The sequence below is a fragment of the Panthera pardus genome, unplaced genomic scaffold (assembly GCF_024362965.1).
Source record: "Panthera pardus isolate Hobbes unplaced genomic scaffold, ASM2436296v1 HiC_scaffold_6, whole genome shotgun sequence".
In the NCBI taxonomy this organism is placed as follows: Eukaryota; Metazoa; Chordata; class Mammalia; order Carnivora; family Felidae; genus Panthera; species Panthera pardus.
The window spans coordinates 136,089,957-136,107,118 of NW_026526991.1; the positions used below are offsets into that span (position 1 = coordinate 136,089,957).

Consider the following 17,162-nt stretch of genomic DNA (forward strand, 5'->3'; position numbering starts at 1 on the left):
TGGACACTTAACTAACTGAGCCACCCAGGCACCCCTTTCAAAAAATTTTTTTAAGTTTAAAAAAAAAAACTTTAAAAAAATGTTTATTTTTGAGAGAAAGGGGGTGGGGGAGGGGCAGAGAGAGAGGGAGGTACAGAATCCGAAGCAGGCTCCAGGCTCCGAGCTGACAGCACAGAGCCCGACGCGGGGCTCAAACCCACGAACCATGAGATCATGACCTGAGCTGAAGTCGGTCGCTTAACCGACTGAGCCACCCGGGCACCCCAAGTTTATTTTGAGAGAGAATGAGAACCAGCAGGGGAGGGGCAGAGAGAGGGGGGGAACAGGGGATCTGAAGCAGGCTCCGTGCTGGCAACGGAGAGCCTGCTGCAGGGCTTGAACCCACAAAGTGTGAGATCATGACCTGAGCTGAGTCAGATGCTTAACCTACCGAGCCAGCCAGGCACCCCTCGAGTACCTTGGTAATACTCTATTCTCAAGTTTATTTTATAATGTGTCCACCTTCTCCCTGGAAGGTTAGTTTTGCCTTTGCACAAAATTTGTTATTCTCTGTTGTAAACAGGGGTCACATGAAAAAATATCAGCAAACAAAACATTTACTGTTTAAACAAGCAAGTACTTTTGCTGGAAGGAAACCGACCCTGGCTATGATTTCTTTCCTGTGTGAAAACCTGTGCTCTGTCAAGGGTGTGAATGGCATTGTTGCTCTTGAGATGATGGAAGCAAAAAGAAATCAGGTATTTTGCTCACTGTGGGACACGGTTGTGACACCACTTGAGTCCATCCCTGACTTATTTCAGCACACGTCAAGGTACAGCATATAGAATCTGCCCAAAACAAAATTAACTTCATTCAAGGTATACAACAATTTTTAGGTTACTTTTAGAGGCCAGGCACCTTCAAAGAGTCTGCAAGCCCGTGTAAAGCTTCATTTTTTTCAACCACACTGCTTACCAAAGCAGTGGAAATTAGAACAAAGACATTGGTGGAAGGGGCTGGGGAAACCAATCTGGCAACCGCTTAACAAGAAACCTTGGAAAAGGATCCTTGATGGCCAAAAAAAAAAAAAAAAAAGAAAAAGAAAAGTTTGCATTTAACTAAACGAAAGTCATGTAAAAGGTCCGAGCTGGAAGGCACCAGCCATCTCAGAGAAGAACTCGTTTGCCTCTAGCCTCCCACTGAGGCCCGCCGCCATCCAGCTCGCCTCCAGGCCTCCCCGCTGTGGCAGAAATCTCTCTGAAATGCAGACACGACGTTATTTATCTTAAGAAACAGTGTCACTGCCTCCCAGTGACCTCGGTGCTCAGTGCCCTCGCGGGGCCTCCGTGAGGCCCTTCCTTCCCGACCCGGCTGTGTCCACACCTCCAGACTCGCTCCAGATGGGAAACGCGACAGCCCTGTGCCACCAGCTTCCCGTTGGCCCAGGGAGAACGGGGCAACTGGGGAGCCACCAGCATTTCAGTCCCCGCGGGGCCTCGTCCCTTGGAGGACCGCCAGGACGGCCGCGCAGGTTTGATGTTACTTTGTAATTCACCATGCATGGGGCTTACCAGGTGACACCACATGACAGGCACCCCGGACACCCTGAAGTGCTGACCTGAGCGACCCGAAACAAATCCGGTCAATGAACCAAACACTCATCAGTCCAGCTGCCCGCACCACGTACACGAGGCCGGTGTCGCTTCCTTAAGGAAAAGGTCCTGACCCTCCCGACTAGGCTGACTGTCCTCGGAACATCGTCAGAGCACCTGTGCCATCCGGGGGCCGTCGTGTTGGCAACATTCCCCCTCTGCTCACACACTGGGATTCTAGAATACACACTGAGGACCGCCGTCCTCCGAACGGGCTCCCACTCCTGTGTGAGGGCCGAGGGACCAGTGCTGGTCAGTGCCCCAGGCAGTGAGGACGGGGCCGGACGTCCAGGGGCGAGCTGTGCGCCGGGACTGCGACTGCAGGTGGGGTGATGGGAGCCAGCTCCCTGCCACATGGGGACAGCCGCGACTCTGGCAATGGTGGCGGGGATGAGCCGGGGCTGGGGCTGGGGGGGAGACTGCAGCTTTTACACACAGACATGCGCGCTTCTTGGCTCCGCTGGGAAAGCCTGGAAGCGGTGATACCCAGTGGCGCCGAGCCCAGATGCTGATCCCGAATGCTACTCTTCACTCGGAATCCTGCTCCCTGGAGAAATGGCGGACTTCAAGGCTGCGGGGGTGGGGGGGGGGGGGGCAAAGAATCTGTGAGATAACCTGCAACATCAAGTTGTGCCACAAAGGAAGAAGGGATCCAAGGACACCGAAGCCAGCTTAAAAGGACTGGGTCCCATTGGCTGGGTCTGGGACAATCTGAGCACTACTGTAAATAATGAAAGACTGAAATAAATACTGTTCAAATGTCCACACTACCCAAAGCCATCTACACGCTTAATGCAATCCGTATCAAAACAGCAACAGCATTTTTCATAGAACTAGAATAAATAATCCTAAAATCTGTATGGAACCACAAAAGGCCTCTGATAGCCAAAGAATCTTGAAAAAGAAAAACAAATCTGGAAGCATCACAATTCTGTACTTCAAGTTATGTTACAAAACAGCAGAAATTAAAACAGTTATTGGCATAAAAAGAGAACACAACAGAAAACCCAGAAATGAACCCACAATCATATGGTCCATTAATCTTCGACAAAGCAGGAACAAATATTCAATGGAAAAAAGTCTCTTCAACAAATGGTGTTGGGAAAACTGGACCACTTTTTTACACCATACGCAAAATTTAACCCCAAATGGATTAAAGATGTAAATGTGGGACCTGAAACCATAAAGCTGCAGAGAGCACAGGCAATAATCTGAGAATGGCAACTCCTCTCTAGATAGGTCTCCTCGGGCACGGGAGACAAAAGCAAAAATGAACTATTGAGACCTCATCAAGATAAAAAGCTTCTGGGGGACCTGGGTGGCTCAGTCTGTTGACCCTTTGACTCTTAATTTTGGCTCAAGTCATGATCCCAGAGTTGTGGGATCAGGCCCCACACATCAGGCTCTGTGCTAGGGTAGAGCCTGCCTAAGATATTCTCATTCTCATTCTCTCTCTCTCTCTCTCTCTCTCTCTCTCTCTCTCTCTCTCCCTCTCTCTCTCTCCCTCCCTCCCTCCCTCCCCCCCCTTCCCTACTCATGCTCTTTCTAAAATAAAAAAAAAATTAAAACATTAAAAAAAAAGATAAACAGCTTCTGCACAGCGAAGGAAACAACAGAACTAAACGGCAGTTATGGAATGGAAGAAGATATCTCCAAATGACGCATCTGATAAAGAGTTACTATCCAAAACATACAAAGAACTTCTAAAACTCAATACTCAAAAGCCAAATAAACCAATTAAAAATGGGCAGAAGACGTGAACAGACATTCTGCCAAAGACAACATCCAGATGGCCAACAGACACACGACAAGATGCTCGGCATCACCCATCACAGGGAAATGCAAACCACAACCACACTGAGGTATCACCTCACACCTGTCAAAATGGCTAGTATCTAAATGACAAGAATGACAAATGCTGACAGGAAGTGGAGAAAGGGGAACCCTCTTGCACTGTGGGTGGGAGTGCGGACTGGTGCAGCCTCTGGGGAAAACAATGTAGAGGTTCCTCAAAAAATTAAAAATAGATTTCATACCATATGCTCCGGTAATCCACTAGTGGGTTATTTACCCCTCAGATACAAAAGCATTAATCCAAAGGGATACACACACCCTTATGTTTACTGCAGCCTTATGCACAACAGCCAAACAATGGAAGCAGCCTAAGTGTCCATGAATAGATGAATGGATCTAAAGATGGTGTGTGTGTGTGTGTGTGTGCGCGCGCGCGTGTGCGTGTATACACAGGGATATTACTCAGCCATAACAAAGAATGAAATCTTACTATTTGCAGTGATGTGGATGGAGCTAGAGAGTAGGATGCTAAGTGAAATAGGTCAGTTAGAGAAAGACAAGTATCATAGGATCTTACTCATATGTGGAAGTTAAGAAACAAACAAGCAAAAGGGCGCCTGGGTGGCTCAGTCAGTTGAGCGTCCGACTTGGGCTCAGGTCATGTTCTCCTGGTTGGTGGGTTCGAGCCCTGTGTCGGGCTCTGTGCTGACAGCTCAGAGCCTGGAGCCTGCTTCGAATTCTGTGTCTCCCTCTCTCTCTGTCCCTCCCCACTCGTGCTCTAAACAAACATTAAACAAATAATAATAATTAAAAAAAAACACCACCAAAAACCTCCCAAACCAAAAGAGATCCCCATCAACTATCCACACTAATGGAGGAACACAGGTATTATTACTTTCTTGTTAAGTCCGAATCTTCCCTTTGGAATACGTCTGTGCTCGCATCTGAACAGGAATAGTATTTTTGGTGTGAAAATTTGGGTGGTAGCTTTGTGGTGTGAAAATCAGTCACCGCACTAACATGGAACGTGATGGAATGTTCAGATGGAGTATGAGTGGCAGATGCAGTGAAGACTGAGCAGTGAGACTTAAAGCCTCTCCGTGTCCTGATTTCTTTCCGAAGGCAAGAACGCTACATTTATCACCTCCAAAATAAAGTTAGGTGGCAGAGAGAAGAATACACACCCCAAGACGGAGCGGGCACCTTACCTTCGTCCTCACAAGGAATGACTGGTCTTCGGTCTCAACGAGGTAGAACAGGAAGGGACTCTTGCAGGCCTCTTTCACCACGTTCTTCAGTTTGACGTGCAAGCTGGTGCACAGGTCTGTGATCATGTCCTCGTAGGAGGCTGCCCGCGGGAGAGAGGAGTACAGCTCTGGAGAGGCGGCTTCTCCAGGAGCCGCACTTGACTCTTTCTCTGGGAAAATGACCGGGTTGCTATTCATCATCACCTTGTTGAATTCGGCATATTCGTTGAGAATAAGCGAAATATCACTCCGGGATTCTTTCAAAGTCGTGTTGTATTTCAGTTTGTTGAGGTGGAATGAAACAGTGTGATTTCTTTCAGAGTTTGTAAGATGATTTCTACCGTGACCACACCTCTCTTTCCAGAAGCAGGAACTGTCCGAACCGCCGAGCATCTGGCCTCTCCTATGCAGACTCTGCTGTCTGGGGTCCGAGAGAACCACTGTTACCACGAGGGGACTTCTGCTCCGGGACGCAGGGCGCAGAGCCGGGGCCTCGGATAGTTTTGTCAGAGGGGGAGCTCCCGCAGCGACCTGGAGAGGGGGCTCCTTTGGAAAGACACTGGCAGAAGAGGCAGAATGCCGAGAATCTCCGTTCTTTACAATCTGTTTTAGCTTATGTGCAAAACGCAGATACTCCAGATCCAAAGTGTTCTGGGTGAGGTCATCTGCCACCTGCCAGGTATTTGTCCAGGAGCTGAGCAAACCACGTTTTGCCATGAAACCGGGGCACCTCTTCAGGCTGTGCAAAGTTCTCGTGGTCTCTTTGAGCTCTTTAGTTATGGTGAAATTAGCGTAAGTCCTGAGGATGCCACGGAGGTCTCGGATCTGGACGTAAGATGGCACGCACCGGTCTTCCTTCTTGAGTCCACAGAGCCAGTGTCTGGGAGGAAGGCCTGTTTCCAACCCTGAGAACTGCTTGCAGTAGCCCCACTCTTCATTATCACTATTATTTGGGCTCAGGAAAGAGTCATAATCATCTTTTGGAGCATCTTCCTTCTTGGTTTGACTACATCGCACAGAGCAGGAACCCTCCACCACTGATTGGGGATTTCTACACCCACCACAAGAGTCTTGATCGGACTCTCCAGAAAGTGGCTCGTAATGGATGTCAGAATTCACACCGAGGTCCATGTCTCTGCTCAGGGTCCCCGAGTCTTCCTTGGCTCTAAGCCCCTCACCAGGACCCTTATCTGCCGTCTGCTCTTCAGAGACTCCACAGATAAGAGGGGTGTGAGACTGGGGAACAAAGGAAGCACAAGGCTCTCTACTGCTATTTTCACTGGTGACTGCCGTACCTTGGTAAGAATCAGCATGTAAACACGTGGGGGAAAGCCCAGCCTTCAACACATCTTTTGTTTCGCACACTGACCCGTCTTGCAGCACACGGACTGTTTTTTGCTTATCTTCTGGAGATGTGATGTGCAACTGGGAATCAACACCTCCTAGATCTGTGGCTTTTTCGTGGAACTTGGCCTCAGTGTCACTATTCTTAAGCAAACTGGCCATTCTGACTACGGCTACTTCCTGAGTTTGAAAGCCCGTCTCTGCGTTCATGGCTGCTGAACAATGGGGGGAGGCAGCAGCGCCATGCGAGCGAAAGGCAAGTCTGGGGAGCCCCGAGTGCCTGCGTGTCTGTGTGGCGTCAGCTCCGCCAACGGAGCCGGAGCTCAAGGACTTGGCTTGGACGTAAATGCCTTCATTTGTCTTCAAATCACTGCTAAAGAGATTCTTCTCGATGCTTTTAGGGCCAGTCTCCTGTTTCAGTGACACATTTGCTAGAGCACTTGATGCAGCTGTAGAAACAAATGTGTCAGCCAATGACTTATTTTCAATCATCTTTCTAGGGCTAAATGGAGACTCCCAGGTCTCCAAGACCAGATGATTCAAGTCTGAATTCCTGTTCTGTATGCTAAGTGGCTGCAGTGGAATTCCTGATGTTACCAATTTTTCTAGAGAAAGCTTGAAGTCATCTCCATATTGGGCAGCTGAGGTAGGCTGGCTCAAGCCCGTATCACAGGAAGGCACCTTTTCTGAGAAAGAGGAACCCTCGCCATGCTCCCTCGGGGCAACTTCCTCGGTTGCTCTACTAGGAAGGCTCAAACAGCCATCTTTTCTTCCTGGGTGAGGCAGCCCAGCAGAGAGCCACGTCTCGTGTACTCCAGGTACGCTGTCTCGTTCCCCTGGACAGGTAGGACTGACAAAAGAGCCTTCTTTCTCCGTGATGGCCGAATCTACTGACTCGACCTGGGAGAATCTGTCACTTTTCTCACAATGTGTATCAGCAAGTTTTAAACTACACAGAGACACAGCCTGACATAGTTGTGTTCCTTCGACTGGCACTTGGGGGTCAGGACTAGAAGCTGGTGACACTTCTTCAATTAAAGAACTGAAGGGAAAGTCTGAGGTGACATTAACCTCCTCTGCAATCTCAAGGGCACAGGTTTCTTTAGAAAGTATTAAGGTGACTGTTTGTAAATTATCACCTTTTCTCTCATTTTCTAATGATTTCTCTGACACCGCAGGATACGTGGATGTACAGTTAGCAGAATTCGCTTTTCTGTTTTCTATGAAAGTCACCTCTTCTGGCTTGATTATTTCGTCAGTCACGTGAGGAAGTTCTACATTTGATGCCGAGGCCTCCTGCTGCAGCTCCAGTCTGCCAGCCGGCACCTCTTCTCTGGGGCTGGTTGGTGGCGATATCGTGAGCGTGAGGTCTATGTCGGAATCCTCCTCTGAGAACTCCAGGCTGGCCTCCTCTCTATTCAGAGAGAGTCTGGTTGGTTGGGTAAATGCTGAATTCAAAGACTCAAAACTCCTATTTTCACTCTGGAGACCGCTCTTGTCATCGGTCAGTCCTGAGGAGCTATCGGCTGTATTACCCATCGATGGCATGTAGTCACGTGAATAACCTTTTTCCAAAGTGGCAGAGGCTGGTGCCAGGACCACCTCTTCAACCTGCGACGGCTCAACGACCTCTTCCGAAGATATGCCAAAGAGACTTGGAGTCTGCAGAAAAAATTCTTGAGAGAGTTTCATTTCTTCTTTGGGTAACGAGAAATTAGAACTTTTAACTAACGATAATGCCTCCGCCACCACTGAATTATCAGATGGTGACGATGAGCCCGGAACAGGAATCTCTTTCTGTAGCAAACACACTTCTTCGGCAAGTGTCTCTCTACCGACGGAGGAGGCACACAGGTGCTTAGTGCCTTTTTGTCTGGACGTTGCTAGAGAGGGAACGTCCCTAAGGCCTTGTGTTTGTGCTTTTTCAAATGCAGACACGGGATGTCTAAGACTTGTAGCAGGTGGTACCTGTTTAATCGACTCCACAGTAAAGGCCGTAGGTTCGTGGGTTCTATTTACAACTTCTGTCTGTACTGGTACATAGTTATTTTTTTCAAAAGTGAAAGTAACTGGTTCCAGATTAATCATCACATACTCTGTATCATCCTTCCTCTCCAATGAAGGCTGGCGTTCTTGGTTTGCGGGGCTTCTATGCTGGACATGGCCCTGTAAGGTACCTGTTTTTGTCTGCACTGTTGCATGAAAAATATCAGCTTTGCTTTCCAGGGTGCTGTATGCAGACTTCTGACAAATCACTGACTGACTGCTGATCCCATCGTAAGTCTTGGTGAGTGCGGTTTGCGTGACAGTATCATCAGAAGTCACTCTTGTGCTATCAGGTGGCTCAAAGGCTTTATCTTCACCAGGAATAGGAGGCCCATTAGTTTGGGTACTTCCAATACCAGAAAGCACAAGATTAGAAGTCTCTAGGTTATCTGATGAATCTTCTTTGGCTTTTTCCCCAATTACCTAAAATGACAAAAACAAGCACAAAAAAACCCCAAGAATCAAATAGATGGTTTTACATTTGCATGTGGTGAAGAAGGAAATGATAGAGGATCAATTCCAGTTTGTTCTTTTGGATCTTCTACTCTTTCTTTCACAATAGCACAGGGTAGAGACCAAGCAAACCACTCTCTTCTTAGGTAGACTTACCACAGCCCCAAACAGGATTTTTTCTTTAAATATACACACCAATATATACACACCAACTGTAAAGCAGGGGCAGAGTAGCCAAGAAGATGTTGGAAAAAAAATCTCTGAATATATGCTATAGAAATTGTCAGGCATCATTAATTTTAATGCTCTTTCTACTTCTTAATAGTCTATTTCATGTTTCCAAAAAAAAAAAAAAAATCCTAGAATTAGTAATGATGATAGCTGATTACAGATTACCACAACAAAAAATACTTTACTAGGTAGTAATCTAAGTCTTCCTAAGTTTATATTCTCATTCTAAGGTAGAGATTCTATTTTTGTTTTTTTTGTTTTTTTAGAAATTTTTAAAAAGTTTATTATTTACTTTGAGAGAGAGAGCACGCACGAGTGAGCAGGGGAGGGGCAGAGAGTGAGAGAATCCCAAGCAGTCTCTGTGCTGAAGCATGGAGCCTGAAGCATGGTTTGATCTCACGAGCCAGGAGATCATGACTTGAGCTGAAATCCAGAGTCAGACACTTGCGGATGGAACTAGAGGGTATAATGCTAAGTGAAATTAGTCAGGGAAAGACAAATATCGTACGATTTCACTCATATGTGGAATTTAAGATATAAAACAGATGAATAAAGGGAACGGAAGCAAAAATATAAAAACAAGGAGGGGGACAAAACATAAGAGACTCTTATATACAGAGAACAAACAGAATTGCTTGAAGGGTTGGGGGTCGAGGGATGGGCTAAGTGGGGAAGGGGCATTAAGGAAGACACTTGTGGGGATGAGCACGGGTGTTATACACAGGGGATGAATCACTGGAATCTACTCCTGAAATAATTATTGCACAGTATGCTAAGTAACTTGGATGTAAATTAAAAAATAAAAATAAATAAAACTAAAAAAGAGCCAGATGCTTCCTCTCTCTCTCTAAATAAATAAATAAACTTAGAAAGGGGGGTGGGCATCAGGGTGGCTCAGTCGGTTAAGCATTCAACTCTTGACTTGGGCTGAGGTCGTGATCTCATGGTTTTTTGAGTTCGAGCCCCACGTTGGGCTCTATGCTGACAGTGTGGAGCCTGCTTTGGATTATCTCCTCTCTCTGCCCCTCCCTGCTCTCAAAATAAATAAATATGCTTAAAAAAAAAAAAAAAGAGAGACGCTTAACCGACTGAGCCCCCCAGGCACACACTAAGTAGAGATTCTTAACTGGATTTTATCTATCTCTTCGAGAATCAGATGAAATTTATAAAACCCATCCTTAGAAAAAACCACACACACATGCATATGTATGTATGCATACACACGTAAACACACACATGTACATACACACACGCACACAGAATGTGATAAGTATCTAGATGTCTAGCTTTGAATCAAGGCTTAACAATTTACTGTGTGACTTCAGGCAACTGGCACACTTCTCTGTGCCTTAGTTTCCTCGTCTGTAAGATGGGGTGGAGTGGTCTTTATCTCACTGGGCTGCATGAAAACTGAGCTAATGTGAGCAAAAGGCTTAGACCGCCGCTACGGGGCCCACAGCCATTTCGATGATATGAGCATCTGGAGACACAGGCTGAGTCTCCCTGGAGGCGCAAATCCCAAGTAACCCCAGATACGGACACGCTGTCTACTCAGTGTTAAAACAGGCACTGTGGGTGCCCAAATGCATGCAAAATTATTCTGGAATAGACCGAGCTGAAAACTTAAAAGGGCATGTATTTTGTTAAGCCGTTTGCTTAGAAGTTTGCTGCAACTTGCTTACGGGCTCCAGTTAACACGTGACCATCTGGCCTTGTGGAGCGTCAGTGGCGAGCCGCGCAAAGAATCACAGCGTAGTTTCCGTATCTGCCACAATTACCAACAGGCCCACGGGGGCATGGCATCACGTTTACTGTGCCAGCATTTGTTTTCCAGAATCATCTTTAACAGACTTCATTTCAGTTCAAGGCTTATCAAAGATCTCTAACTCTTACCATTGCATCTGATCCTTCAAAACTATTCTAAGACAGATCAGATATTATTTACCTCTTTTAGAAGATGGGAGCGCATGCTCAGAGAAAACCAGTGATTTGCCCCAAACTCCGTAACTAGTAAGTGCCACAATTATGGCTGGCCCCCAACCCATGTGGCCCCCATGGTCTTCTTCCACTTCTGCTTCTTCAATCAGGATGGAGAGGAGCTCCACCTGCAGACAATCTAGAGCGGTACTTATGGAAACTAAGTGCCTGGCTTATTAATCCTTTACGCAGACAATCCACTTTCCTAAAAGAAACCCACGGCACGTCTTGAATGTGATTTTACACATCGAGAGAAAAAAGAAATTTCTTCAAAAATGACGTCAGCACGTACTTACCTCATTATTACAAGAATAGATGAAATTCTGGCTCTCTGGGGTGTCTGGAAGACCCTCTCCTGCAAAAATCTCTTTCTGTTCGTTCTGCACCCAGAGCTCCAAGCCTCTCGTGGGTGGTGGTTTAATGAAGGGAAGCAAGGAGTCAGCGTCTGGGAAGGACACGTCGGCAGCAGGACCTCTGGGAGATTTGTTAGTCTCCAACAGAGGGTCCACAGGACACCTCTGCAAGCTGGAGGCCTCCTCAAGTTCGCTGAATTCCAACGATTCTAATGTGCTATTTATAGACACGTATTTTGCGGGGTTGCTGTGCTCCACCACTTTTCGGGATGACCGCATCACCTTGTTGTGACTGCTGTAAAACAGAGCCACCCACATATGAAGTAAAAGCTTCACTTCTTCCACATTATCAGGTAAGTCAGTGTTCCAGGGCCTGAGATTTTAAAGAAAAAACATGTAAAGAGTCATTGAAAATGGTGATTTTAGTGGACTGTCTTATCATAAGTGCCTTCATTTGCATCTTAGTTTTAAATTTGTTCATTTTTATTTTAAAATACATGGATATGAAACAGTAATATAAAAATGAAGTTGACTTAACAAGTGGTTATGACGGATCTAATCCACTCATTTTACAGAGGCAGAAAAGGGAACTGAAAATCGGAGATTTGAAAAGTGACTTCTTCAGATCACCAAACCCTTAAGCAGAACCATGACTGGAACAGAAGTCTCCAGACTCCCAGTCTAGAATTTCTCTTTTATACCACTCCAACTCCCTTTGGACACAATATACCTGTTATGTGAAGAATGGCTCCAGCAACTACCCCAATCCTCGTCTTGCTTTTGCTAAGTCTGGCCAACTCATTTCTATTTTTGTATTTCTCTTCTAATAGTTGGGAAAGTCTGGAGGTTAAAATATCTCTGTGGGCAAGTCAGCAGAACAACACTATTTTCAGATTATAGTTCCAGAAAATCTCCTGAAACCAAATGGGGAGAAAACACTTCTGGCCACTTGCCCGGCAGGATGATAGCAGAGAGCATCGGAGGGGCTACGGAGCTGGGCCTCTGTTACACAGGATTAGAGCTAAGAAACACCCCTCGTGAGTAGATGGGAACGTTAAGTATATGCTCCTAGGAATGTGAGCGTGTAACCGGAGGAAGGAAAGAAGTCTGATACAGGTTAGCTGCTTCCATGTGAAATATTCCATTCACAGGAAGCTGAATGTCATTTCATGTAGCTAATGGTCCCTGCTACTAGCAACGAGTACCACTTATTAGTACGGGTCAGTCACTGTGCAAAACCTTAATGTATGTAACAACCTGCTGGTAGCCATTGCTGACATTAAATACTTAAAAGCACTGCCCACGACTGCTGACGCTCCCCTGGCACCACCTGGAAATTCGCCAGAAATGCAGACTCTTGGGCCCCATCCCAAACAGACCAGAGTCAGAATCTGCACTCCTGAGACCCCTAGAAGCACTGTCCCAAAGAACAGGAACCCCCGGGTCCCAGAAGCTAGTTAGTAAGTTGGTAACTCGGGAGATTAAAACCCGGGTTCGTCTACGCTCCAAAGCCCATGCTTTCAGCTGCTCTGCTGTTACTGCCTTGATGCTTTGACCCCTTAGATTTACAGAACAACCCCATGTAAGACTGCTCACTCAGACCACCGGACCAGCCTAAGAAGTTAGAAGTAATTCTTGAAACATTTCTTCTGGAATTCAGTCTCTAAGGCATTATTTCTGTATTTCACGATTTTACATTAAGATCTCATTGACATATTGTAAATTCAAAGGCCACAAAGGCTTATGTGGGAGCATCTCAAAATGGAAAGCTGTTCACAGGGCTAAAGTCAGCTTGCTAAAGGGCTCCATGTGACCACCGACAGTGGCAAAACCAGCCTCATTTTCTTAATTGGCAGTAAACACAACTGCCTGATATTATTCCTAAGTTACTGGAGTTACACACAGTACCCTTCTTTCCCTCTCCCCAGATTCTGGCACAGGTATCCCTTCCCTCGATGTTGATCTCCACACCAGAGTTACGTCCATTTTCATCACGTGTCACTCCCACTTACCCATGCAGCGCTCTTACTACGGTTTTCTCCAGCGGGTGGTTGGTGTACTTGCTGTCTAAGCCGAATACGTACTCTGTCTCACATTGGAACGTGACCTTGATGGAGCCGTCACAGCTGAGCACAGTGTGAGAGCACTGGAAGTCTCTCGGGTCGGAGGACACCACTTGGCTCCTGCACTTGGGTGGCGGGTCCTCAGACAGCTTCCGCAGGGGGGAGGTGCTCTGCTGATGTCGGAAGGGCATGACTTTCCCCACGGGGGTCCCTGCCTCGGGGCCTTTGGTGCCATTCTTGGCGAAGGCCGGGCCTGGGATTCCTCTCTGTTGCAGATGCTTCTTTGAATTTTCTGCAAGCAGCAGGGCATAGGAATGTTCCACGGCAACGAAAGTGCTTTGGCTTGCCTCGGAAGTTTCTAGTGTTTCCTCGGGAAGTGCTGGCGAGGCTTCCACAGGGGCCTTGCTGCCAGGAACCGAGCTCTCTTCCTCCTGGCTGACAGCGGAGTCTGACGGTGGAGGGCTCTTCCTCCCAGTGGAGGGTTTCGGGAACAGTCCACCTTTCTGATTTTTAACTCCTCTGTGATATTCATGGTCAGACGTACCGTGCAGAGAATGTTCTTTAGAAAGCAAAACATCATCTTGTGGCAGTTCAGAGGAGCAGGGAAAGTTTCTGGGCTCAGATGGCGGCGTGGCGGAAGTAGCAGCACTTAACGCTAGGTCAGCTAACATATTTAGGGCCTGGGAGTCACAGTTGACAATGGAGTTTTCAGGTAGATCTTTCTGAGCCACTGAGATGCTTTCCGCCCGAGCTGCATTTATGTCAACATCCTCTTGACCAACTGATGAGATTTCTGATTGAAGCTGTGAACCAGTTTCTCCTTTTGCTTCAGTATAAAAGAAAAAGACATACAACATTTGATTTCTATGTATTTTAATTCTCTGCTCTATCATTACCGCTTAGTGAAAATCAATGATTAAGTCAACATATTCAAGAAAAACCTCTGGATAGGTTACATAGATTATATATTAAAATTTCACTATCAGACAGGTTCCTTCCAACTATCAGTTCTATTATAACATATTTACCACAAGAACAAGTCTTAAGGAATGTGCATACTGATTTAAAAAGAAATCACCTTTCAGAAATGTATGTGCCAATCTACACACAAGGCATACTACTTAGCTGAGAAAACATGCAAAGAGGAAAAAGAACAAGAATAAACAAGAGAACAAGAGTCCTGCCCTCGGAGAGCTTACAATCTAGTGACTTTCTAAATCTGAAGTGTATATTATAGCATTTTAACATACTTTTAGGAATCATTTCCCTTAACAAGTGCTTTATTAGAGAAATCACTTAAATTCAAACTAGAGATGACTTTGTTTTTTTAAAATTTTTTAAATGTTTATTTATTTTTGAGAGACAGAGAGAGACAGAGCATGAGCAGGGGAGGGGCAGAGAGAGGGAGACACAGAATCCGAAGCAGGCTCCAGGCTCCGAGAAGTCAGCAGAGCCCGATACAGGGCTTGAACACATGGACCGCGAGATCATGACCTGAGCCGAAGTCAGATGCTTAACCGACTAAGTCACACAGGCGCCCCTTGAGATGACTTTTTTTAAAAAAGTGCTTATTTATTGATTTTGAGAGAGAGAGAAAGAGGGAGCGGGGGAGACAGAGCGTGCGAGCGGGGTAGAGGCAGAGAGAGAGAATCCCAAGGAAGCCCGGTGCTATCAGGGCTCAGTCAAATGAACTGTGAGATCATGACCTGAGCCAAAACCAAGAGTTGGACACTTAACCGACTGAGCCACCAGATGCCCCAAACTGGAGATGACTTTTAATCATATTGATGTTTAATTATAATAAGTAATGATATAAATAAAAAATCAGAAAAGTCATGAGTATTCACTCAAAATCACCAATTTTATCACCTTTTAAAACTTTAATTTCTACACTGAAAACATTCCCTCTGTCTGCATGTTTGCCTGATAATTCTTTCTGTAGATAATCACATCTAGCCATTCGCCTTTAACCAGAAAACTGACCTTCTCCAGTGGTTTATGTGTATTCACAGGGTATTAATTCAGCTTCCTTAAATGCGGTTGTCATGAAGGACAAAGTTCACGACAACAGTAGGGAACGATTCCCTGCGGCAGGTGCATGGATAGGAAAACCATGCGTTTTTCTTTATAACAGCAGCAGGTCTGAAACGGATTACTGACCTGCCTGCAAAGGCCAATGGCTAATCCATTTTTTTAGTATATGTGCTGCCGAAGCAAGCACACTAATCCATTTTTTTAAAATGTTTTATTTATTTTTGAGAAAGTGGAAGGAGGGGACGGGCAGAGAAAGGGGAACAGAGGATATGAAGTGAGCTCTGTGCTGACAGCAGCGAGCCTGATGTGGGGCTTGAACTCACGAACTGTAAGATTATGACCGGAGCCAAAGTCGGATGCTCGACCGACTGAGCCACCCAGGTGCCCCATGACTAATCCATTTAAAAAAAAGAAAACTCTGGCCTGTGAGGTCATCAAACAGAATGAGAAGGGTTTGTGCATATGGTGGGAAGGATAAAAGTAACAACCACTGTCCATTTTTTAGGTAAAATAGCAAAACCCAAGGGATTCAGTAGAAGAAAATGACCCAAGGCAGAGAATCATCTCATTCGCCCCATGGATATACTAGAAACATGAACTCCATTTTGTGACCTGATATGTTTATTCGTACTAATTTCATCCTATCTTTGCTGGTATTATAGGATATCACTTATGAGTAAGGCCTAATATAAAAAACACTGCACCGAAAGAAAAAGGATCCAGTTTAACAAATATGTGTAGTCTCTGGTAAATCACTTAATTACTGACTTTGTTAGAGGTTCTCTATCAATTAAAAATAAACTACCGATCATGTCTTTTAAGAAATACAAATAAGACAACACCAAATAAAGTATATAAAAAATAAAGAGCTCAATAAATAAAAACTGTATTAAAAACTTATAAAAGGACACAAAGGCATTAGTTTCAGTAACAAAAATGAGCCTTCTTAAATTCTGATGCTTTAAGCAAAAGAAATGAAACTGATTAGTATAGGTGGTTAAGAAATACAAGAAAAACTAAGAGATTATTTAAAAGGTGGGAATCTTAAAATTTTACCTTGGAATGTGGCTGTACAATAAACACAGACATTTGCAATGCAAATCAGCCTTTTTCTGAATACATGTTTTAAAAACTTTTCATTTCCTGGGCTCCCTTTTGTGCTAATACCCAGCTGCATTCCTCCCATTAGTCAACTAGTCTACAAATACCTGAGAGCCAGTTCGGTACAAATAATCCGAATGACACAGCTAAGCATACAAGGCATTTATACATGTGTCTACGCTCATAATGTTTACAAATTCATTGGAAAGACAAGACCAAGACACGTCAGATGATTAGAAAAAAGGATGAATTTGATTCCGCGGTGTTCTCAAAAACTCAAAAGGAAAGGAAAGGAAACAGAGCTCGCTTAAGATCAGAGCGGCAGGAAAGGTCTCACAGCGGAGGCAGGACCTGGCTGAGGTCTGGACTGGTACAGGGGAACGGCACACGAGCAGACGTCGGTGTGACTTGGGGGGAGCCTGGGGTACCTGGTGGGGCAGGGACACGACAAGAAACAGCAGGAGGGAAGCATAGCAGGGTGGGACACGGCCTTGCTATCAATGCCCAGGAGACAAGAAGAGCTTACGTGTGGCGTGTATGGGTGTCACAATGGCAACACTGGTGTTAGAATGATACGAAGAGCTTTTAAAGATCCTTCCCTCATTTAAAAGAAACCCCAAACCAAAACAACTCTTCAGTCATAAAATAACAGTATTACAGAAGTTAGGAAAAAACAAACTTATTCATAATCGATTCACCTCAAAAAAACCGTATTTTCTGAAGTCCCACTGACTCTGAGGTTTTTTAAAAATCTAAAACTAGATGAGGGAGAAGGCAGAATCAGGAAGGGTGACAGAGAACTGCCAGGAAAAAGGCATGAGGAATCAAGTCTGTGTTAAAGCAAGAGCACGACACACATGCTCCGGAACAGGACTCGGTACGGAGCGT

General features: G+C 45.5%; 1 protein-coding gene across 7 annotated transcripts in view; it reads right to left on the bottom strand.

Annotated features, from left to right (window-relative positions):
* The window catches only part of TASOR2 (transcription activation suppressor family member 2), a 79,311-nt gene that overhangs the window by 7,294 nt on the left and 54,855 nt on the right, over positions 1-17,162 (bottom strand). For all 7 annotated transcript variants that reach the window (XM_053895420.1, XM_053895427.1, XM_053895423.1 and 4 more), the window contains 3 exons: positions 13,089-13,965; positions 11,020-11,449; positions 4,634-8,485 (listed from right to left, as the gene is read on the bottom strand). In XM_053895420.1, coding sequence (XP_053751395.1) covers positions 4,634-8,485; positions 11,020-11,449; positions 13,089-13,965 — 5,159 coding nt within the window. The remainder of the gene's footprint in view (positions 1-4,633; positions 8,486-11,019; positions 11,450-13,088; positions 13,966-17,162) is intronic.